This window comes from Megalops cyprinoides, chromosome 9 (assembly GCF_013368585.1).
Source record: "Megalops cyprinoides isolate fMegCyp1 chromosome 9, fMegCyp1.pri, whole genome shotgun sequence".
Lineage (NCBI taxonomy): Eukaryota > Metazoa > Chordata > Actinopteri > Elopiformes > Megalopidae > Megalops > Megalops cyprinoides.
Window position 1 is genome coordinate 20,989,890 of NC_050591.1, and position 21,467 is coordinate 21,011,356.

General features: G+C 42.4%; 1 protein-coding gene across 3 annotated transcripts in view; it reads left to right on the plus strand.

Annotated features, from left to right (window-relative positions):
• plch1 (phospholipase C, eta 1) overlaps nt 1–21,467 on the plus strand; it is a 47,598-nt gene that overhangs the window by 24,255 nt on the left and 1,876 nt on the right. For 2 of the 3 annotated variants that reach the window (XM_036536298.1, XM_036536299.1), the window contains exons 7-21: nt 1,270–1,473; nt 1,586–1,706; nt 3,851–4,022; nt 6,557–6,664; nt 8,808–8,969; nt 10,445–10,513; nt 11,649–11,743; nt 14,449–14,546; nt 14,725–14,904; nt 15,898–16,005; nt 16,971–17,095; nt 17,427–17,511; nt 19,251–19,397; nt 20,387–20,466; nt 20,865–20,924. In XM_036536298.1, the coding sequence (XP_036392191.1) occupies nt 1,270–1,473; nt 1,586–1,706; nt 3,851–4,022; nt 6,557–6,664; nt 8,808–8,969; nt 10,445–10,513; nt 11,649–11,743; nt 14,449–14,546; nt 14,725–14,904; nt 15,898–16,005; nt 16,971–17,095; nt 17,427–17,511; nt 19,251–19,397; nt 20,387–20,466; nt 20,865–20,924 (1,814 nt within the window). The remainder of the gene's footprint in view (nt 1–1,269; nt 1,474–1,585; nt 1,707–3,850; nt 4,023–6,556; nt 6,665–8,807; nt 8,970–10,444; nt 10,514–11,648; nt 11,744–14,448; nt 14,547–14,724; nt 14,905–15,897; nt 16,006–16,970; nt 17,096–17,426; nt 17,512–19,250; nt 19,398–20,386; nt 20,467–20,864; nt 20,925–21,467) is intronic. The other variant, XM_036536300.1, reaches the window with a different exon arrangement.

The following is a 21,467-nucleotide window of genomic DNA, read 5'->3' on the forward strand; positions in this document are numbered from 1 at the left end:
TAATTCCAGGATACAATGCATTCCTTTGAGAAGGCTTGGAAGAAATCCTGTGTGTGACGCAAACATGTGTCTCTGTTCACAGCGATGATTACAGTTTAGAGGAAATGGAGTGGTTTTTAAAAATGCAAATTTTGCTTCAAACCAGGCAGATGGAAGATTAAACAGCTGGTTCAAACCAAGTACCAAGTTTGTGTGTGCGTGCGTGTGTGTGTGTACATGGGTTTGTTTGTGATTGTGTGTATGTGTGTGTGTGTGTGTGTGTGTGTGTGTGCGTGCGTGTGTGTGTCTGACTGTGGGGGAGTTTGTGCATGTAAAGCCACATACTCTGAAACATTTCTTGGTATTTGCCCTGTCTTGCAGCACTCAGTGTACTTGTACATTGTGCTCATCATATACTTTCTTAAATTTACCATGCTTGATTTGAACCATAAAGGAAGTAGTGAGTGTGTGTCTGTGTCTGTGTGTGTGTGTGTGTGTGTGTCTGTGTGTGTGTGTGTGTGTGTGTGCGTGCGTACGTATGTGTGTCTGTGTGTATATATATGTGTGAGTGTGTGATGGCGGTGCTGTGATGGCTGAAATGGCCCAAGGGACTCCTCTGTGCTTTATTCTATTGTGACAGCAGGTCAGTGCCTGACTGGGGTTGGTGTGAAGCCATCTATCAGTGTCTTCCTCAGCCCCCTCTTGTCTCCCCAGCTGGAGCCACATCTTACCAGTATCATATACTATCAAGCAGTATCAAACACATCTCTATCGTCTAATTAGTCCCGTGTTTTCCTCTCAACATCCCAGCTATATCAATTAACTGTAAATCTGTGTGCAGTGTTAAAAAAGCATTTCCATAAATCAAATAGGCTGCGCTGAATTTTATCTTGTTATACTGATATCTTCACTATCCACTTTCAGAACACTTTCAAAAATTGTTAATGCGCATGTTTTAATATTAAGTGATCATTTGTTCAGATCTCTGTTTTCAAGTGTGAAGAAATTTTCCTTGCACCTTTTACATGAACTTAGGGAAACTGGATCCCTGTTTTTTTTCCAAGGCTGTCCTCTCCAGCATTTGTGTACATAAGCATTTTCACGTGTCTGTGTGTATGTGTGTACATGTGTGTAAACATGTATTCATCTATGTGTGTGTGTGTGTATGTGTGTGTGTGTGTGTGTGTGTGTGTGTCTGTGTGTGTGTGCGAGTGCGTGTGTTAGGCAGCAGCTCTGTGATACCATTGGTATTGTAATCCTCACAATGACTGAGCCCTGTCTCTCCTCCAGGCTTTACCAACTTCATGCGCAGCCCTGCCTGTGACATCTTCAACCCCCTGCACCACGAGTTGAACCAGGACATGGACCAGCCCCTCTGTAACTACTACATTGCCTCTTCCCACAACACCTACCTGACCGGAGACCAGCTCCTCTCTCACTCCAAGACCGACATGTACGCCTGGGTGTTGCAGTCCGGCTGCCGCTGTGTGGAAGGTGGGCAGCTCCGGAGTGACCGTGGGAGCAGTGTAAAGCATTGCCTTTAATACTGATCCCGAGTGTGCTGTCTGTGGCTGGTTAATGAAGGACTCCCTCCTTGCTTCCTCAGTGGACTGCTGGGATGGCCCTGATGGGGAACCCATGGTGCAGCATGGCTATACTCTTACCTCGAAGATCACCTTCAAGTCTGTCATTGAGACCATCAACAAGCACGCCTTCGTCAACAACGAGTAAGTACTATACCTCCTTCTGTGTTGCTCTGTAACAAGTACAGCATCTCTGTGTCATTCAATAATGACTTATTCTGTGTTAGTAATGAGTATGCATAATACCCAAGTCTCTGTTGTCCTGTAATAAGTATGTACTACATCTCTGGGTTTGTTATTTGGTGAAAAATATGTACTAGCCCTCTTACACAGTTTCTCTTATGCAGAGTATACAGAGTATACATTGTACCCTCATCTGTGTACCATGCAATGCATCCAGCGTCCTTCCGTATATCTCAGTAATGACTATAGCATACATTATTTTTTATGTGGATTTTCTTAATGTGAGCACTTTTCCCATCCAGGGGAAATTATTTTTAATACTACTACTAATAGTAATAATAAATTTATCAAATTATTTATTGATCCCTGATTTTTTATTCATTTCATTTATAATGTTACACCATAATTTAAATTATATATGCACAAAATGTAATGTATTTTTCTGCTGGTTTAATGCAAACATTTTAAAACTTTGGCAAATCATCTGCACAATAACATAATCTGTGAGGCATGAGATCTTCAGAGACATTGAGGTCTGTAGGGTACATGTTCAGGCATAGCTGAAGAAAGATGATGTACTTACTGAAGGAGGAAATGTCTTCAAACTAAATTACTGAATAACAAAAAAGCTGATGGACATAGACTTGCCCATGCAGGTCTTGAGAAGATTGTTCTGTAAGTAGCTGCCTTAAAGCATTTTGTTAACATTTTTACGGTGTGTAGGTACTAATCTTTTATGGATATTGGCAGGGTCTTTCAAGATGAGAGTGCTTTGTAAAAGGACAGCTGCAGTAGCAGAATCAATTTTTCTCTTCTTTTTTTAACGTTGTTTATTATTCCCACCTGTTTGAGCTAATGGGTCTCCATAAGGAGTGAAATGAGGCAACACTCAGTCTCACATCACATGCAAATTACACCCATCATTTGCCACTTCAGCTGAGAGAACGAGTCATCAACCATCTTCACTGGCTGCTTGTATGTGTGTGTGTGTGTGTGTATGTGTGTGCATATGTGAGTTTCACAAAGCTCCGTTCTGAGCCTCAGGGGACATCTTTGAATCAAGTAGACTGACGTTTGAGCTATACTGTTATCTGGACATGAATCCTTTCTCCATTTTTAAATGAAATATATTCTTTTCATTTACTTCAGTTCACTGTCTCCATAGCAGAAACATGCTCCATGATCGTGGAATTATTAACTAAGTATGTAGCTGAAATTATGTTTTCACATCACTTTGACTTCATTATTTACATCTGAATCACTTCATAATATACAGGAAGTCATATTTTCTGAACTTTCAAAGGTATTAAATCGTGCAAAATGAGAAACAACAGAATCATTTCTGTGTAATAGAATAACACTTGTACATTCTAAATTGTTAATACAAGAATATTTAGGCTCCTACCTTTTGTGTATATTTAGAAAAATTTACCGCTTAATAAGCACTACTGTGACTACTTTGCTGGCCTTTTCGCCCTCTGGTAAAACACCATTACTGTTGTTCACTGCCTAGGGAGCTAGTTAGACATTGAGAAAATTACACTGTTGCTAGGTCTATGTTCTCCAGTCACTGAGACACAGTGATGCAGACAGATACAATACAGAGCCATAGACACACATCCCCGCTGGAGTTTTGTGCCACCCCGGATACAGCCTGACCGGCACTATAAATCTACCTGGGTCTGATCTGATTTGGGTGAGACCTCTCTCCACAGCACACTGCTCAGTACGAGGGACCTAGAGCGCAAATGAGAATATAATCCTTATACGTCTATGATACATTACTCTTCTGACAGAAGTCCACAACTCCTTTCTTTTCAGTTCATTGTTTGAAGATACTACAATTTGTTAGGCCTACTCTGCTTCACTCTGGATAAGTTTTCTTGAGACAGTCTTCTGCACTGGTTGTAAGTCATCACCCAAGCAACAAAAAGAGAATCCTTCGATTTTCAAGTGCCCAGTTTTACAGACTAAATGACTGTCAGTGGCATGACAGATCACACAAAGCCCTGGAGAAAACCTTGGAGTTCAGGTCCTACATGGCAGCAGATGATGTAATTTATATTGTTGTGATTTAACAGAGAGCAATGCTCCCACTCTCTCAGGTACCCCGTGATCCTTTCCATTGAGAACCACTGCAGCATCCAGCAGCAGAAGAAGATTGCCCAGCATCTGAGGGACATATTCGGGGACAAGCTGGACGTTAGTGACACACTCAACAAGGATTCCAAAGAGCTTCCCAGCCCCAACTGCCTCAGGGGCAAGATACTCATAAAGGTATGGGACATTCTCTACTTTCTTCCTTTTCCTCTTCCCTTCCCTCGGCCTCCCAAATCCAAATCTTCAGAATGCAGCTGGGCTGGAATCAAACCCTGATGCAGAACCCAGACCCTGACTGAGGCTCGTAACCACAGCCATCAAAACCATTTGACCACAGATGCACCTTTCCCATTGCACATCCATTTATAACAGTGTGTGTGATCAGTGAGAAGACCAAAGAACCAATCGGGTCCACAACCAAACACAGTTCTCGCAGTCTTCTCAGTCGCCATTACTATAGTACACATCCATTGTCTGTAGACTGTTGCTAGCACTTCTGTGTTTCAAGTGTACACAGCTGATGCAAAACCACAGAACTGCTTCCAGTTCTGACTCAGACTGCTAATGCATGAATGAAAGATTTGAATCCAAATGACATATATCTCTATTATTTAGCAGTGTCTGTGCTATGTTGTACCCTGGACGGGGAGAAAGGAGTGTGTGGGTGTTTGGTTGTGATGAAAGAGGCTGACATTGAGATAAAGAGAAAAAGAATTACACAAGAATTTTTGTTTTTGTCATGTAGTGGAAAAAAATATTTGAATGTTGGGTGAGAAGTGAAGTGAGTGTCTTTTTCTGCGTAATGTCAGAATTCTCCTGGTAAGAGCAGAGAGAGATGGACACTTACCAAGCACCACTGAAAACTCTTATCTGCTGACAGCATACAGTAACCCCGAATCCGCCACCACTTCTTGTCCCAGCTTTAAGGTCCTGAGCTGCGGTGATACTCGCAAGCTTTGAAGGGAGGAATGTGAAAATATTTGGATCTCATGAAGGAGGGAAAGAGATGATATAAGCAGTGCAGCCTCAATGTTCCACAGTGATGGTAGTCATAGGAAGGGGGGGGGGGGGGTGGCAGCATTCACCTCCCACTGAGGCCTCTAGGCTGGATTAAGACGCCATTAATGTCACATTGATTAAAGGGCGACCCTGGCTGCTAGGCCTGGTGTCAGCCACAGGCTTGAGGCCCCCCACACGAGTGTGCGTTTGTGCGTGTCTATGTGTGTGTGTAGTGGAGGGGGGGAGTGTCCTTCTGGTGCTTTGGCAGCCTCCCCCCTCATGATTAGAAGTGAGCAGCCAGATTGCCTCTCCTGGATTAAAAATGAACTGTTAACATATCTTTTATGTTATTATTAGGTGTTATTATGTTATTTCTGAGATAATACTTGTATTTATGACTTGTGTGTTGGGGTTAGTATTAGTATATGTACACACATATGTGTGCTTATCCACATGTGTGTGTGTGTATTTATATAAATGCGTGTACATACATGTGAGTATGTGTACATATGAATGAGAAACATCCAAAACTAAACACAGACAAATGATAAACAGATAAATGATAAACAGCCTGGAGGCAGGAAGAGATTTTACAAAATTATTCCGGTAAACATTACAGTACTGACATGATATTTTAGCATCTCTCCAAACCTGCATGTTTAAAGAAATCACCATCAAAATGTCTAGGGGCAGAGAAAGGAGGAGGGAAGGAGGGAGGGAGAGGGGAAAGAGTAGAGAATCAGATAGATGAGTGAAGCATGGGGTGGGGTGTGTCACAGGACTGGAGGGAGGAGAAAGAGGGACCCAGCAGGGCGGAGCTGGCGGGACGCTGGATGCGAGAGAAGTAGGTTAAGACAGATCGCTGTAGCAGATTGGTGCTCCACAGGTCCTCTCGGCACAAAGGAGCCGTTCCCTGTCTAATGGCTCAAACCCAAAGCCACCCCCCTGCCCCCCGCCCCCTGCCGGGAGCACCTGTTAGCTGCTCTCGGCCACACTGGAGTCCATTTGAACTGAATTGCATTTCTCTTTGTCTATACCAATGTGTGCTTGTGCACGCCTCATGCAAATCACGAGAGACCGCTTCACCCCATAAGTTTGTTCACATTGCCCTTATCACAGCTGCTCAAGGTGAAAGTGGCCTGTTTATTTTGTGAAAGTAGGATGAAGAATGAAAAGCAGACACATTCTGCAAAACAGGAAATGACCCCATGGAAGATTTCTCTCCAGGAGAGGTTCAACTACCAAGCAAGGTCATAAGTGATGGAGCAAAGCTATGCTCATGTTCTCACTTCACCAGGAACCCTCTTTAGTAATGTATAACAAGAGGCATCTCCTATGTCTCGTCTCCATTAGTCAGGTTACAGAGTGACTCTGTCTGTAACCTGTCTGTAACGTTACAGGAGAACATGTCAATGACAACATACTAAAAGTGGGCATGGCACGTTCAAAGTCAAAATTAACTTATTAAATTATTGTAAATGAAAATACAGTATTGTGATGTGAATTACACCTTGCGTATTTAAAGATACACATGCAACCAGATGTATACATCAGAGGGTATGTTTGTGTGTTAGAGAATGTGTGTGTGTGTGTGTGTCTACTTGTGTGTATGAAAGTTCATGTGTGTGTGTGTGTGTGTGTGTGTCTGTGTGTCTGTGTGTGTGATTGAGTGAGACATGTCTGATCTGTTTTTGTTGGGGCTCTCTCTCCAGGGCAAGCGCCTGCCTCCTTACCTGTCGGCTGATGCGGAGGAGGGAGAAGTGTCGGACGACGACAGCGCTGATGAGATTGAGGATGACTTCAAGCTGAAGAGCAGCAGTGTAAGTCAGGACAGCAGCTGCCAGGCTGCTGGCCGATGCACTGGATGTGCAAATGTCAGCTTCAGCCAGGAGAAAAGCCTCTCGCCCCAAAACATTATTTTGGCTGTCTTTCACTTTGCCTTTGCTTCCTTTCCATTCTCTCTCAGGCTTCGCCACTGTTATCTCATATTGACCCGTCTCTTTCAGTCTCTATATATGCTGGCCCATCTCTTCCCCTCTGTTTCGGTTTGACTCATCTCCTCTCTTCCTCTCGCTCAGTCCCTGTCTCCTATGGCTTGAGTTGTACAGTGTCAGAATATTGAGTTTTTGTCACCTCTACACTCTAGACATGTGCATAGTACATAGGCAGTGCAAACCCAGGGGAATCATGGATCGATTGCCTTCCTAAGTTATTTGTCATAACGGAGGAGATGGCTCTTGACAGAGAAATGCTTAACTGTTGGTACTTTACGGGTTGGCGGGTTGTCTGTAAAACGATGGAACTGGAGACTTGATGCTTGTGGATCAACTTAGGTACCGTTGACTGTCCTCAGAACAAGCAAGGGAGGATTCACCGGGCAGACGTTTCCTTCTAGGCACAGAGCGGGCTGCAGTGTCTGCTGCTGTGTTCATGCACAATTTATTCCATTGATATTTATGTAGTTATGGTAACACATAAATACCACATGGAAAACAGTTGTGTTGCAATTAATAAAAAGTAGTTTTATTAATTGTAATATTAATACTACTATTCATACTCCTATTCTAATTCTGCTCTTCCTCTCACTACTACTGATACTTCTGATAATGATCATAAGGTAATACATTTTATTTGTTAAATGCTTTTCAAACATATGTGACCACTTGCTTTTGTTTGATATTGTGGAATTTAGACAACTGCATATTGCCTACCTGCTCAGCTGTCTCTGAAAACACCACTCCGGTCCTCCATCTTGACTTTGTCTGAACGATCCCTTGTAAATTCTGATATCCTCTATTCCTATCCTTTATCTTTACCCTGTTTGAAATATCCCTTCGCAATTTCCTGCCTGGAAACCCATTCAAATCCTCCATAGCTTTGTTTAAAACAGTCTGTCGAATTTCTACTCATTTAGGCTCATTAAGTAAAGCATATTTTCAGTGGCTGAAAGGATAACAGACTTTTTTGTCTTGCCCCTTTGTTTTCCTCCCTCTCTAGAACACATGGCAGAGATCTGGATGTGCTGTTTTTTGAAACCCCAACTTACAGCTCAATTTAATATATGCTAATCCCCACATCAAGAGCAGCATTGCTCATTACTGGAAAGATTCAGTCAGCATTGTTCAGATTGTTCATCCCCCACCTGATTTCTGTAATTTCCTCAAAAACACTAACCAAGGGATATCATTTTCTTAAATCGGCTGCTACAATAGTTCCACGCTGGATACCATTGATCTTTTCCTGGCAACTGTAGGCTGTTCAAGGGATGTCAGCAGTATGCTTGTTATCAGATATGGTTTCACTGATTAGAATTCAGTATTCATGCTTAACCCACTGCACAAGCACAAGTGTTATGTGTTGTTTGTTATAATTAATATTCAGCAATCATCACCGAACAGCCATTAGTAAATGGCAATTAAAGGTTTATGTTTCACCTCGACACACAATTTACTAAGACATGACATGAAATGTGAGAAGGATAGTTACTATAATGTGAAAATGCCATTTTATAAATAGATGAAGAAAAAATATGTATTTTTGAGATGTCCTCTAAGTACCATCTTCCATGCAACTGTATTTGATGCACTTTTTTGTCTTTATTTGTGAGTCACTTTGCATAAAACATAAGACAGATTGGACATTTGGCCAGGAGGCTGAGATTAACACCCCTACGCTTTTTATAGTAATTGCCTCAGAAGCCAAAACCCTCACAGTTGTTAGTAGATACAGAATTCTGTAAACAACCAGGCAGCCAGAGAACAATAGTGTTCCTCCCTCAGTCAGTCATTGCCTCACTCATTTCCTTCCTCATTCACTCACTCAGTTACTCAGTGTCTGCAACAGCAGTACCTTTTAAATGGTGAAATGTCCCTAACATGGGAATCACCTCATAGACACAGTCCCTGAACCTTTTGTGTTCTTATCCTTATTAACCTTGCGACCATTGTCTTTTTTGATCCTCAGAGCAATGGGCCTAACCAGCACCAGGTGGAGTCCTACATCAGGAAGAAACTGGACTCTCTGGTGAAAGAGTCTCAGATCGGAGACAAGGAGGACACAGACAGCTTCTCCATACGAGCTCTGCTACGGGCCACTCATGAGGGCTTGCATACAAACCTCAAACAGGTACAAGTGCAGTCATGGCTCATTTTCTTTTTACATTTTACATTTTACACAACTAAAAGAAAAGCTGTCATACTTTGTTGTTATAAGAAAATACTGTCTTAGTTGCCAGTCATTTTCATCCAGCACATTTTATTTTTTGAAGTCAGGTTTTCAGTGTGGATTTAATCTGAGGAAGATAACTTCAGCGGTAGTTCATAAACATTTCATATTTCTTATCCTTTGTTTTGTTTTACTATTGGAAATGCAGCATCTATTATGTGCAGAGGATATTTTTGCCCTTTTCTTAAGTAATATCTGTGCCAAATCAAGTCTGCCTGGAAGGCTAGCGTTCAAATTAAAGTCCCGTCAAGCGAGTGACACTCTTTCGTTCCGAGAGCACCATCTCCCCTCTTTCAGCGACGTGAAGGGAAAGCTCCATCCAGGGAGTGACATTGTCATTCAGGGCACGGGTCCCCAGGGACTGTCTGTGGCTGGTGCAGATTGTCATTAGATGGTGCACGTCTAAAGAAACTGGGGGGGTGGTGGGTCTGGGGACACCATGTCAGAATCTGCCTCATTCCAGCACATATTGCCATGTCACAGACACTACTCCAGAACGCAAAATACCTGATTATATCTGCTGCATTCTGCTGCTGTGATCCCACTCTGTGAACTGGCTGCTTATTCATAAACATGTTCCCTGTGTATGCTCCTGTCCAGGGTTAGTTACATACTGTACATACATGCTATCATTTACACATCTGAATATTTACTGAAGCTATGCAATTTAAGTGCCTTGCTTAAGTGCAAGATGATGTTGGGGGATACAAAACAGCAGACAAGCTTCTGCAGGACTATGGCTGTTCTTGATAATGTCCATGTACATTTAAGTGGCTGTAACCTAAGGGAAAATGAAAAAAACATAAACATGATCATAGTTAATAGTATCTGAAAATCCAATAATTTCAAGGGGCAATCTTTTATCTGGTTTCTGCATGACAGAAATGTAACAGGCATATTTCAGTTTATTTAGTGATGTAAATCTTTCATTTGATTGAATACACATACCACATCTGCTACACAAAAAACATTCATCAAGAGGCATAGACAAAACATAAATTTCTTAAATTCTTCTCAGGTACTTGGTGGACTAGGCTCTTTGGGTTTGTTGGCACCCTCTGTCTCGTCATGTGATCTTTTCTTTTTTTTTTTTTTTTTGAATTTACCCCTGAGCTCTCATTTTGACATGGTTTATTCTCAGACATTGCTTCAGCATGTCCCATATGGTGTCTGCTGGCATCCTGCAAAAGATAATAGGCTATTTTTGACCTGGATGAGGCGCACGCTGTGCCCGCTGGGGAGCAGGCACAACCACAGCACAGCTGCACGGCCTGTTGCAGACACTGCCCTATGGTGGCTGTCGGGAGGGAGGGATCGAGGGTGTTAGGGTATGTAATGTCTGCATTTCATTCTGTGCCTGTCTGTTTACTCCGCAGAACTCCAATCTCAAAGAAGGGCTAAAGAAGTCCCAAAGCCGTTCCTTCCTCAGCAACCTGAAGCACAAGGTGAGTGTCATCAGGTTACCTCTTTACCCACATGAGTGTCAAACTCTTACCCATTGACATGTCACTGCATTAGTAACCACAGATAATTACACACATAAGGCTGACAGTTTCTTGTGGGACTGCTCCTTATTCTGTTGCTGGAATTCTGCACAAAAAAAGTCTCTTCAAAGATATGCTTGTACTCCATACAAACAACAGTGGAGCAAGTTTGTCAGCCTTTTCCTCTTCATTTTCTGTAGTGGCTAGTCTTGCTTTTTCCCTCCACTGTGTCTTTCTCTAACATAGTTAATCCCTACCGTCACTTAATATTTTCTTTTGTTATATTTTCACAGTGTATGAGAACAAATCAATATAGAAATTTCTTGGATAAGTGTGACTTAATGAGCAGTTTCTTTATGGGTCAAAAGTTCCTCCCTCTAGGAACTGGTGGACTTATTTTTAATTGCATTTTTCCCAACATTGATTTCACTTCTTGATTCCAATTCCCCCTTTTATCAGAGGTGTATTTGTTTGCAGTAGACCCCATGACTTATTTAAACAACTGGCCTCTGTGGTCAGCTCTCTTGCACATCAATACAGAGTCTCATCAAGCTTATCTTTAAAGACCATCCCAGTAGAGCTACTGCTATACGGAGGTTTCTCGTCCTGAGAACCTTCATTTTCCAGTGCTCCCCTCTGTTTCCCTCTCCTCTGTTCTCCCTGATTCTTCTTATTATCTGCTGTTGTCCTCCATTTTCTTGTGTTCCAAGCCAGGCTGTGTGTGGGTGGCACCATGTGTAGTGCATATGACTGTGTGGGTTCATTCATGTTGACAACACAAGAATTGTCACAGGCAAATACAGGCAAGCCCGGAAGCTACCTCCCAGGGGGAAAAAAGAAACAAAGATGTACTGTAGCTGTCTCTCGGGAACTGTCTCGGGAATGCAAGCTTGTCAGAGACTTAGGAATCTTGTTAGAGATCTTTTGCCCCACTGATTTCTTTGCTGGCCATCTGGCCATTGTCATTGCATATTTGAGAGGACAGAGCACACCTTTAGCAGACAGGATGATTATGGTATGGCAAATCTGCACCAAAGGTATCACTCTGTGCTTGTGTCAGGGGTATGTGTCTTATGTTAGTATGTTTTCTTGGCAGAGACACTCCAAATCCAGATGCAAGTCTCAGAGCTCAGACACGGAGGAGGATGGACTACAGGAGGCATCTGGGAAAGACATGGGACAGTACAACAGGTGCATGTTCATTGGCTCATTTGGATCCATTCCCATAGGCTGTTTCCAGCAGTCAAATCAGGTTTATTTATTCTAACTATATGAAGAAGGGATGACAGCTCTGCTTTGCACTGCAAAGAAAATGAAAAGGAAGAGCAATTACGTAATTACACATTTAAAGAGAACATCCAAGGACAAATTATGCATGATAGTATTGAAAACCAATGGCAAGTGTTCACACTAAATATAGTAGGGTGTCATATCAATGTTTTGCTTAGAGGATGAAAAAAAACACAGTTCTCCCTCATATAAACATGTGGAGAATTATCCTTTGCCTAATGGCACCCAAGGATAACATTTAAGTGCAAATCTCCCTTGCCATTTTGATAGACCAAAGAAATTAAGGTTACCTTATAAAGCTGCTATTGATGCAGGTGAATTACAGTGTTATCACTTATTAACAGCTGAAACAGATGAAAAGGGCCTCAGGTTCAGCCTTTGAGCTGATCAGTAGTGCAGTTGCCTTGTGTTCCAGGGTAAAATGGATGTCAAAGTGGACGTGGGCACTCGATAGCTTGTGAAATGGAGAGACAAAACAAAAAGACAGGGAGCCGAAATGCAGTAAAGTGCTTTATAGGATGTGATGTGATAGCTTCACAGTCTTCACATCTCCACAGAGCTTCACAGTGCCATGTCTCAGCCTACAGCAAATTGACATGCACTGTAGGAAACTTGGCAGTAGCCGAAATGTGGCAATGTAGCTCTAGTAGCTCTAGTGTATAGGACAGTAGGTGAGAAAGGGATTCGTTTTTAACCTGGATTTAGATGGTGAGTTTGTTCTCCTCTCTATTGACCCATCTTTGTTGCGATGACGGGTTCCCACTGGCTCAGCTAGTTGGCTCGTTGGCTCGCCGATCCCCAGTCCTCAGCCCTGTGCCCCTCTGCGATGGTCTCCAGCCCGTGTTTATGAGGACACCGTGGCATAGAGACAGGAAATGGGTCAGTGTGCTGAGAGCTGTCAGCGAGCAGGCAGCAGCTGGAAATGGCCCTCTGGAGCTTTTAGATCAGACTTTGGTGAAAGAACAAAGCAAGCACACTCAAATGAAATATGACAGGAAAAAACCTCCCAGAACCACCATGTAACCCAGTTTAGAGATCATTAAAGTAGAGAAGAGTGGGAAAACGAGGCTGGGGCAAAGGACGATGCAAATTTTAGGTACGCATATAAAAACAGAGAACATTAGTGAATTATGTCAATGACTGCGGTTGGGATTAGGGTTGTGTTGTTCAAGCAGAGGTGGAAAACCCCGGCTTCAGAAAGTAAAAGTCCTGCCACGTATTTGTTCCACCCATGCACTACACCAGCTGAATTTAATTAGCACAACTCTTCAGCCAGGTAGAGGAGCTAATTAGTGAAATCACATTGCTTAGTGAATGGCTAGAACAAATACATGATAGGAGTTTCACTTTCTGAAGCTGGGGTTTTCCACCACTGGGTTCAAGAGAGATAATTACAGCAATGACCTGTGGGTTGGTCATTGTGACTGCTTGGGGACCAGTGTGGGGGTATATTTGCCAAAGCTGAGGGACAGTAGGCTCTTGCACTGCATGTTTTCAACTAAAGCTCTGAATACACAGCATCTTGGCATTGCAGGATTACAAACATCATCTGATTTGTGTGCATGTATCTGTATCTGTATCTGTATGTGTGTGTGTGTGTGTGTGTGTTAGTGAATGACTGTGTATGTGATACATATATATGAATTATATATGATTTTTTATGAATTATGAATTGTATGTGTATGAATCACTTGTGAATGCATGTGTGGCAGCTCTGTATATTTTTGTGGAGGTTTGTTAGCCTTGACTTTTTGTATGTTTTTTTATGTACCCATTGTAAAGCACCCTTTACTAGCTGCAGGACTGAATTCACTAAAAGTAACATTTTACTGTTTTTTAAGCATTTTCTTCTTTTTGTTAGTTCTGCCTCCTGGTTGCTTTGTAGAAGCAAATGAATAGCAATGCTATTCAAGCTAATGGGTGAATTCAAAGACCGCCTTCAGAGGGCTGTTGTCCGTATGCTAAGTGAACAATATTAAGCCTCTCTTTCAACTCCTCACGCGCATCTCTGACTTCAAACACAGTTAGCCTTTGCTGGAGGACCTTACAGAGCCTGCTGTGAGATAAATCAAATTCAATAGCCACTCAGAAGGAAAGTCTCCTGCTGGAGCTACATGCTTTGAAGCATCCTGATGGCTTTCAGGACCACAGGGTTCTGATGATAAATGAAAACTCCCAAACAGTTAATGAAAGTGTGAAATATGATGGGAAAAGGAAGTACTTCTCAGTCTAGTTCAGGGGGCCTGCTGTGGAAATTCTTACTTAATAATGTTTGATTGAGCAGGTAATCAGTGTTACAGGTCAACAGAAAGTCCTGAACTGCATCTCTTGAAAGCTGTTGGTTGTAGGACTGTGACAGAGGAGTGTTTTTAGTATAGATCCCACCATAATTATGATTGATTAGTTGTTGCCCCTATAATGAGGAGCTCAATTGGGGTTACCTAACTTACTTAATCAAGAGCTCAGAAGAGACGGGCTATTGAAATTGCATATTAAATTGTGTTATTGGTGTGAAGCTGAATGATACTAGTATTGGACTGATGCTGAAGTGAAATTGAATATGGTTTACATTTTAACTAATAATTTGAATGTGTGTGCCTCTGTAGGAGTGGCAAACGGAGAAAAACCATAAAGTTGAGCAGGGATCTCTCAGACCTGGTGGTGTTCACCAACTCAGTGGCCTCCCAGGCTTGCCTGGAAGAAAGTAAGAGAGTCTTCTATCATCTATCACACTCTTACTGTCCTCATCTCTCGTTCCATCTATCTTTCCTTATCCCTACCCCTCTCCCTTCTCCCTCTCTTCTTACCCCGCCTTTCTCTCCCTCCTTCCCTACCCCTCTCTTGCTCTCTTTCCCACTGATCTTTCTGTTCTCGTCTGTCAGGCACTCCTGGGAATGTCCTGTCGTTCAGTGAAACTCGGGCTCAGCAGCTGGTTCACCAAAGAGCAGAGCGCCTCATCTCCTTCAATCAGCGCCAGCTCTCCCGCATCTACCCCTCTGCCTACCGCATCGACTCCAGCAACTTCAACCCTCAGGTCTACTGGAACGTGGGCTGCCAGCTGGGTGAGCCTCCCCTAAAAACAGATACGCGAACACACATCCGCTTATCCATGCAATTACAAACACACACACACACAAATACTCATGTACACGCATGCACAAGTGGATGCAAATGTACACCCACTCACACTCTTGCGTACGCACATAGGTACAAGCCAGACAGACACACAAACACAGCCACGCACACGCATGTGCACCAACACGTTCACGTTATGACATCTTCCATCAGCATTCAGTGTGTCATGCATACACTGCTTTTACTCCTCACAGCCAATGATGAGCTTCTAAAATTGCTGTCAGACATGATCCAGCCTATCAGTTAAGCAGGGAGGTGGTGTTTATGCACCTACTCCAGCAGGCTAGTTTGACCGCAGACCTTGAAATCCTGTTAAAAGCCCTGAGGATTTTTGCTCTGCAGTTGGACTTTAACAGGATTTGGAGAGGGATGTAAATAAGCCTGCCTGTTATCTGGTTATCTGTTATCAGACCACAGTCACGGTGACCCCTTTAGCTCCATTAGAGCTCCTCTTGCCCTGCGTAATACTGTAATCAAAGTGTGACGCTCCTCAGTCTCACTCTGACAGCTGGCTCTTCTGGATTTCTGACTAGGTGACCTTTTAGTGCCTTTGTCATGTCCCTTCCATATGGTCCATTACACCAGCACCATCTGGACACATGGGGGAGCTACACCTGCAAAAGAAGAGCATGGTGGTTGGTTCAGAGTTGGCTTGGCTACTTGACATGATATTAGCCCAGCTCCCATGGTTTCCCTGGTTTTGACAGGAGTCAGGGGCAGGAGGTGGGGGAGGAAGGGGGTTGCTATTAAGAAGAGATGTGATGGACATAACACTGTCTCTCTTCACTCCATGACTCAGTTGTAACAAATAATTGTACAAATAATTTCTGGGGTTCAACCAGGTGTACATTAAACAACATGACTGATCTATGATCTTTTTTTTTTTTTTTAATTTTCTTTCTTTTAACGTAATTTTTCAGTGGCTCTGAACTACCAGACCGAGGGCCGCATGATGCAGCTGAACAGGGCCAAGTTCATGGTGAACGGGGGCTGTGGATATGTTCTGAAGCCCCAACCCATGTGTAAAGGTACCAAGACCTGCTGAGCTCCTGAAATCCTTTCAAAAGAAAAGAAAGTCTGACAGCACCTTTCATTTGCAATCACATTCAGCTATCATATATATTCATCTGTTTATCATTGCTTGTTTGCATGGATATATGAATGCATATTTTTCTATTGTTTCAATCAATCTATTATCAGAATATTCCTCATATTTTGGATGTCATGCATAGATAGTACATATGTCTATTCATAAGATAGATAAGGCTGTTCTTGTAAGTCTATGGTCCTCATTATGATTATGTGCCACTTCCCTTCCCCACCCCAACTGCAAAACCTTGTCTGGAGACACCATTAGTGCACATTAGTCATAAACCCAGATAGCAGCTACGATACAGTTATTAAAATCTTAAAATACTTCCTGACCTTAATGTGTCCGCTAAGCTGGTTATGCCCTGTCTGGTCTAAGCAGATTGCTGCACCACAGTCTGGGTTTGATGTGATTGTGAAGCTCCAAACCTTGGATTGGCAACTTGAAATGATTAATAATCTGAAAGCATCCTAAAAATCCAGTCGTTTGCTATTTGAGTGTAAAATCGTTAAAAGATAATTAAAACCCACAAATAGACTTTGTTTGGACACGCCAATCATGTATTAGGTGGTGTGATGTTGTCTGATTGTTTGGTGTGACCAACCAAAGGCTAAATCTTGCATTTTATAGAGCTCTTTCATATAACGTAACAATTACAAAGAAGCCGACTAAAGTCAGGGCAGCTTTACTGCACTGCTTTAAACCTTAATTGTAATTTTGATGCAGCAAGTGTTTGAGAACCAAAAAGTCCAAAATTGTACTTAAAATGTTTTAGAAGCCTGCAGCGCTTTGTTGTTAATGTCCCGGTTGTGTAATGTAACACCATCATCAAGATCCAAGTGTGAAAGACATGGTTTTATTGTGCCAAGAAACATGGGTCCTTGTCAACCATCCTTTTTTCAGGTTCATTCAACCCGTTCTGTGATGACCCCTTCCCAGCCTACCCCAAGAAGCAGCTGGTGCTGAAGATAATCAGCGGACAGCAGTTACCCAAACCCCCAGACTCAATGCTGGGTGACCGGGGAGAGGTGGGTGCAGAATTACCCAGCATCCACCAAGGAGGCCCGACATGCACCACTGGCACCCTCTGCTACCTCATTTCCACCAGGCAACCCATCTGGTACCCAGAATGCATCATGGCCCCATCTGTTTTCCCAGCGAATCTGCTGTGGAAAATAAATAAATAAATAAATATATAGCAGTGCTGTAGGAAACAAACTATCATTTTTGCAAAAGTATGATTTGGATTTTGTGTGGGAGATTTCCGTTCGATACACAATATGCACAGTGACTGCCCTTATTGACTGCAGTGATGGAATTGTGTTGATTGGGCTGTGGGAAAATCCTTCTTTCCCTCAGATCATTGATCCTTTTGTGGAGGTGGAGATCATCGGTCTGCCGGTAGATTGCTGCAAAGAACAGACCAGAGTGGTAGACGACAACGGTGAGCTGTTTATATCAGTCTCTATGTATTTGTCTATACACACATCATTCTACATAATTATTTACTCTACATCCATGCAAGCATACCCCCAAATACATTAATACTTAGATCTGAACATATTCACATATAATACATCAGTACATATTGCCATCAGTTTAAATATACATTTGTACTTATATGTATCTGTAAACTGCCATACAAATCTACAAATATGCCTATGCATATTCCTACATTCTGCACATTTTTACATTTTTAGTATGTCCCGACTTTTACCTCTCTCCTAAACTGATGTGTCACTCGTATGGAAGAGTTTCTGCCTATGATAGTGAAGTGAGCGGTGCAGCAGTAAAGTATTTAGGCAATCAAGATGAGAAGTGCTACAGTTAGGAGATATCGAAGGTGAAACCTGGCTGTCATAAATGCACTAAAATCGTAAGACATTGTCAAAAAGAGTGTACAGATTATGCTGTTTTTTGGTACTTCTTTTGGGTGATCTGTGAATATGTCCTTCCATATATCAGTACTCATACATATATGCTGTATGCTGTCTGTACATATATGCATTTCCTTACATCTGTGCATATATCTATAGATATATCACTACATATCCACACATACATGTACATCTCATTTTACAAATGCACATTTTGTATGATCTACACCAGGGAAAAGATTATTGAACTCTGACGCCAATTGCAGTGATGCAGTGTTACTGAGTTATTATAAAGGCAGCAATTTGTTTCCAATGGCAATAAATGTATGCCCTGAGGGTTGTGTTTTCTCTACCCAAATGTTTTTTTTTTTTTGTTGTTGACTTGAATGGTGGAATTTGCTGAGGAAATGTGTACGTTAATGTGACGTTATGATCTGCCGTCAGTAATGTCTTTGCTCACCTCATGGTTATAAAGAGTTGAGGTGCAGTGTGTTGTGATGTGGTCTGTGTACTTCGTTTTGCTCTGTCATGCCGTGCAGTTTGCTGGCTTGTGCTGTGTCACTGCTTTATCATACGGTGTATTCAGCTGTATGTCGTGTTGCATGTTGTTGTTGCATGGTCTGATATGCTGCTCTTTGCTGTGTTGCGCACACATCAGAGGCATTGCTGTTGGAATGGATGAAGGGACACTGGCCGGAGATGAGATACAGACTGTTCAGATTTATCATTTATGTGGTTCCGTGCCCAGCAGACCTGGTGCTCTGGGCATCGTTTTAGAAATGCTTGTGTTGTTTATGAATATGTTGAATAATATGTTTGTGCATTGGTGTGGACAGGCAGTCAACTGTAACTTGCAGGTCAGCTTGAAGCACCATGCTTTCACTCAGCTGACCCTGTGTGCTCATCTGTAGTAGATTCAATCACTTTCATTGGTTTTATACGCTCTGGCCTGGACCCTATTGCAGTTTGTTATTGTCTATTTGGAGCTTTGCTGTTAGTGTTATGTTAGCACCTTGTGGATGTGTGTTGGTTTGTTTTTATTGTTATTATTATCTTTATTGTCATTAACCCATTGTGTGTGTGTGTGTGTGTGTGTGTGTGTGTGTGTGTGTGTGTGTGTGTGTGTGTGTGTGTACATGGGTCGGTGGGTGCATGTGTGTGTGGTGTATTTGTGCATGTTGTGATTCTGTGTATGTGTGCCTGTGTGTACGTGATGTTTGTGATTCTGTGTACGTTTGCCTGTGTGTGGGTGTATGTGTGCATGTGTATGTGAATGTGTGTGCGCATATGTGTCTGTGTTTCTCAGGGTTTAACCCCGTGTGGGAGGAGACTCTCTCCTTCACCCTGCACATGGCGGAACTGGCACTCGTGCGCTTCCTGGTCTGGGACCATGACCCAATTGGACGAGACTTTGTTGGCCAGAGGACGGTGGCCTTTAGCAGCCTGATGCCAGGTCAGTGTATATCAGTGACCTTGCTGGACAAAGCCAATAAACAGTTTGTCCTGTCTTTGTTGGTTCTTTTTCCAGGCTTTTAGGCCTATAGTAGCGATAGTGGCGATAGTGGTAGCGTAATATTGCATATTAAGGGACAAATAACATCAAATGAATGAATAATTAAACACAGGGGGGTTTGGTTGCGGTATTACCGCAAACCGCAAGGTGGCATTCTTCGAATACTGCGGTAAGGAAATTTTTATACTGCTGCAGCCCTGTTTCTAGAGTAGTCTTATTTTGAATGAACAGAAGAGCCACTATACCACACTGCTCTCCTTTTAAAACCTGCTGTTCTTAAAGATCCAGATGTCTGAGCCTTTAAACATTCTTAACATACGTCAGGTTAGGATATCTCTACCATGGCATCTCTATACTGGTGATCAGAGTGACCCAATAAATGGTGCAGACACCTGGAAGGAGGATCTGGGTTGACCTGTCATGGGTTAGTGCTCACTCTCTGGTGCTCAGTGTTGTTGTATCAGGATGACATTACAGCTGTTACAACTCTCTAGAGCGAAAGAATAAATCTCCAGAGGTTCACGCATCAGCCCTGTTAGGATTATTCTATATATTTCTGCTAGCAGACCATCTATGAAGATTGTCCAATTCAAACAAGCTGGAGCATCTCAGCTTTACCGCATATCTTCTCAAGGTTATAGAGCTGAGGGCACAATTACATATCTGTTTACTTTATTCGGGATCTTTTCTTTCAGAACAAAAAGTCAGTGAACTGTAGGTGTTTTTATTGGAGATATAAATCTGATAATGTTGATTCTGTTGTCTGCATTCATAAACACCTCGCTGTCCCTCCCTCCCTCCCTCTCTTACATCTCTCTCTTCCTCCCTCTTTCTTTCTCATTCTCTCCCTCTTGCTCCCCCTCACTCTCTTTTTCTACCTCTTCCCTCCCCTACTCACTCTCTTTCTGTCCTCCTCTGTCACTCTGCAGGTTATAGACATGTTTATCTGGAGGGCTTGACTGAGGCGTCCATCTTCATCCATGTCACGGTGCATGACATCTATGGGAAGGTGTGTACATGTCTCTTCCTTTAATGCCAGAGCTCAAACAAACAAGTGCTGCCACAGTTTGAGGGGTCAAAGTTCACAGGGCCGAGACTGTACCGTTGACGTGGTAGAGATTTTGCTTCACTTTAGAAGTATATAGTTAACTAGGTCCTCTGGTCAGATCTTGACAGTATTTAGGCTATGGTCTAAATATTGCCTTGTTTACAGCTTGCTTCAGTCGTACATCATGAATTTACCTGTATCAATTTCATTTTGCCAATATCACTGTTCTAACAGAGTGAATGTCAGATGAAATGTAAAGATTATGCTGAGATTCATTACTGTAAAGAGTTTTCTTATTTTTTGCCTGAATGCTCGGCTGGTAAGGCTTATCAAACTGCTGCGTCCTTTTTGCCTTCTAGTGGAGTCCCTTAATCCTCAACCCCAGCTATACCATAATGCACTTTCTAGGAGCTAATAAGGTATTCTGTGTGCTGCATGGTGTCTGCATGCCACTTACTGATGTGAATGTGAGATCGGCTCTAACATCTGTTGCTGGTTCCTATGCACTTTCATGAGTTTGTATTTATATGATTATTGTTTATTAATTTTGGGATTCAATTTTTTGTGCCATTTCTGTGGACATGGAAAGTGAACATCTGGATATGCTGACATATTTGTACATATTTATTTGTGAATGTAATAAATGAGAAGGTGATAGCACCATCTATGGGCCTTCCTCAGTTACAGCTACCACTCTATGCTTGCTGCTGTCTGGGAGTCAAGCGTGGTTTAGCTCATGTCATAGTGGTGTAAGGAGACAATGATACAGGTGTATATTCATCACATTTTTTTCATGTAGAAGCTCTTGTTTCTGTCTTATTTTCTGTATCATGCTCTTTGTGGATGGTGGATCCTCAGTGTGTTCAGTATAGAGTAAAAAATTCTCAAAAATTGTGTCTTAGATCATTTTTCAATTTTAGGCACTTGTGCATCATGATGTGGTGGTATTGTGTTTGAGTAGC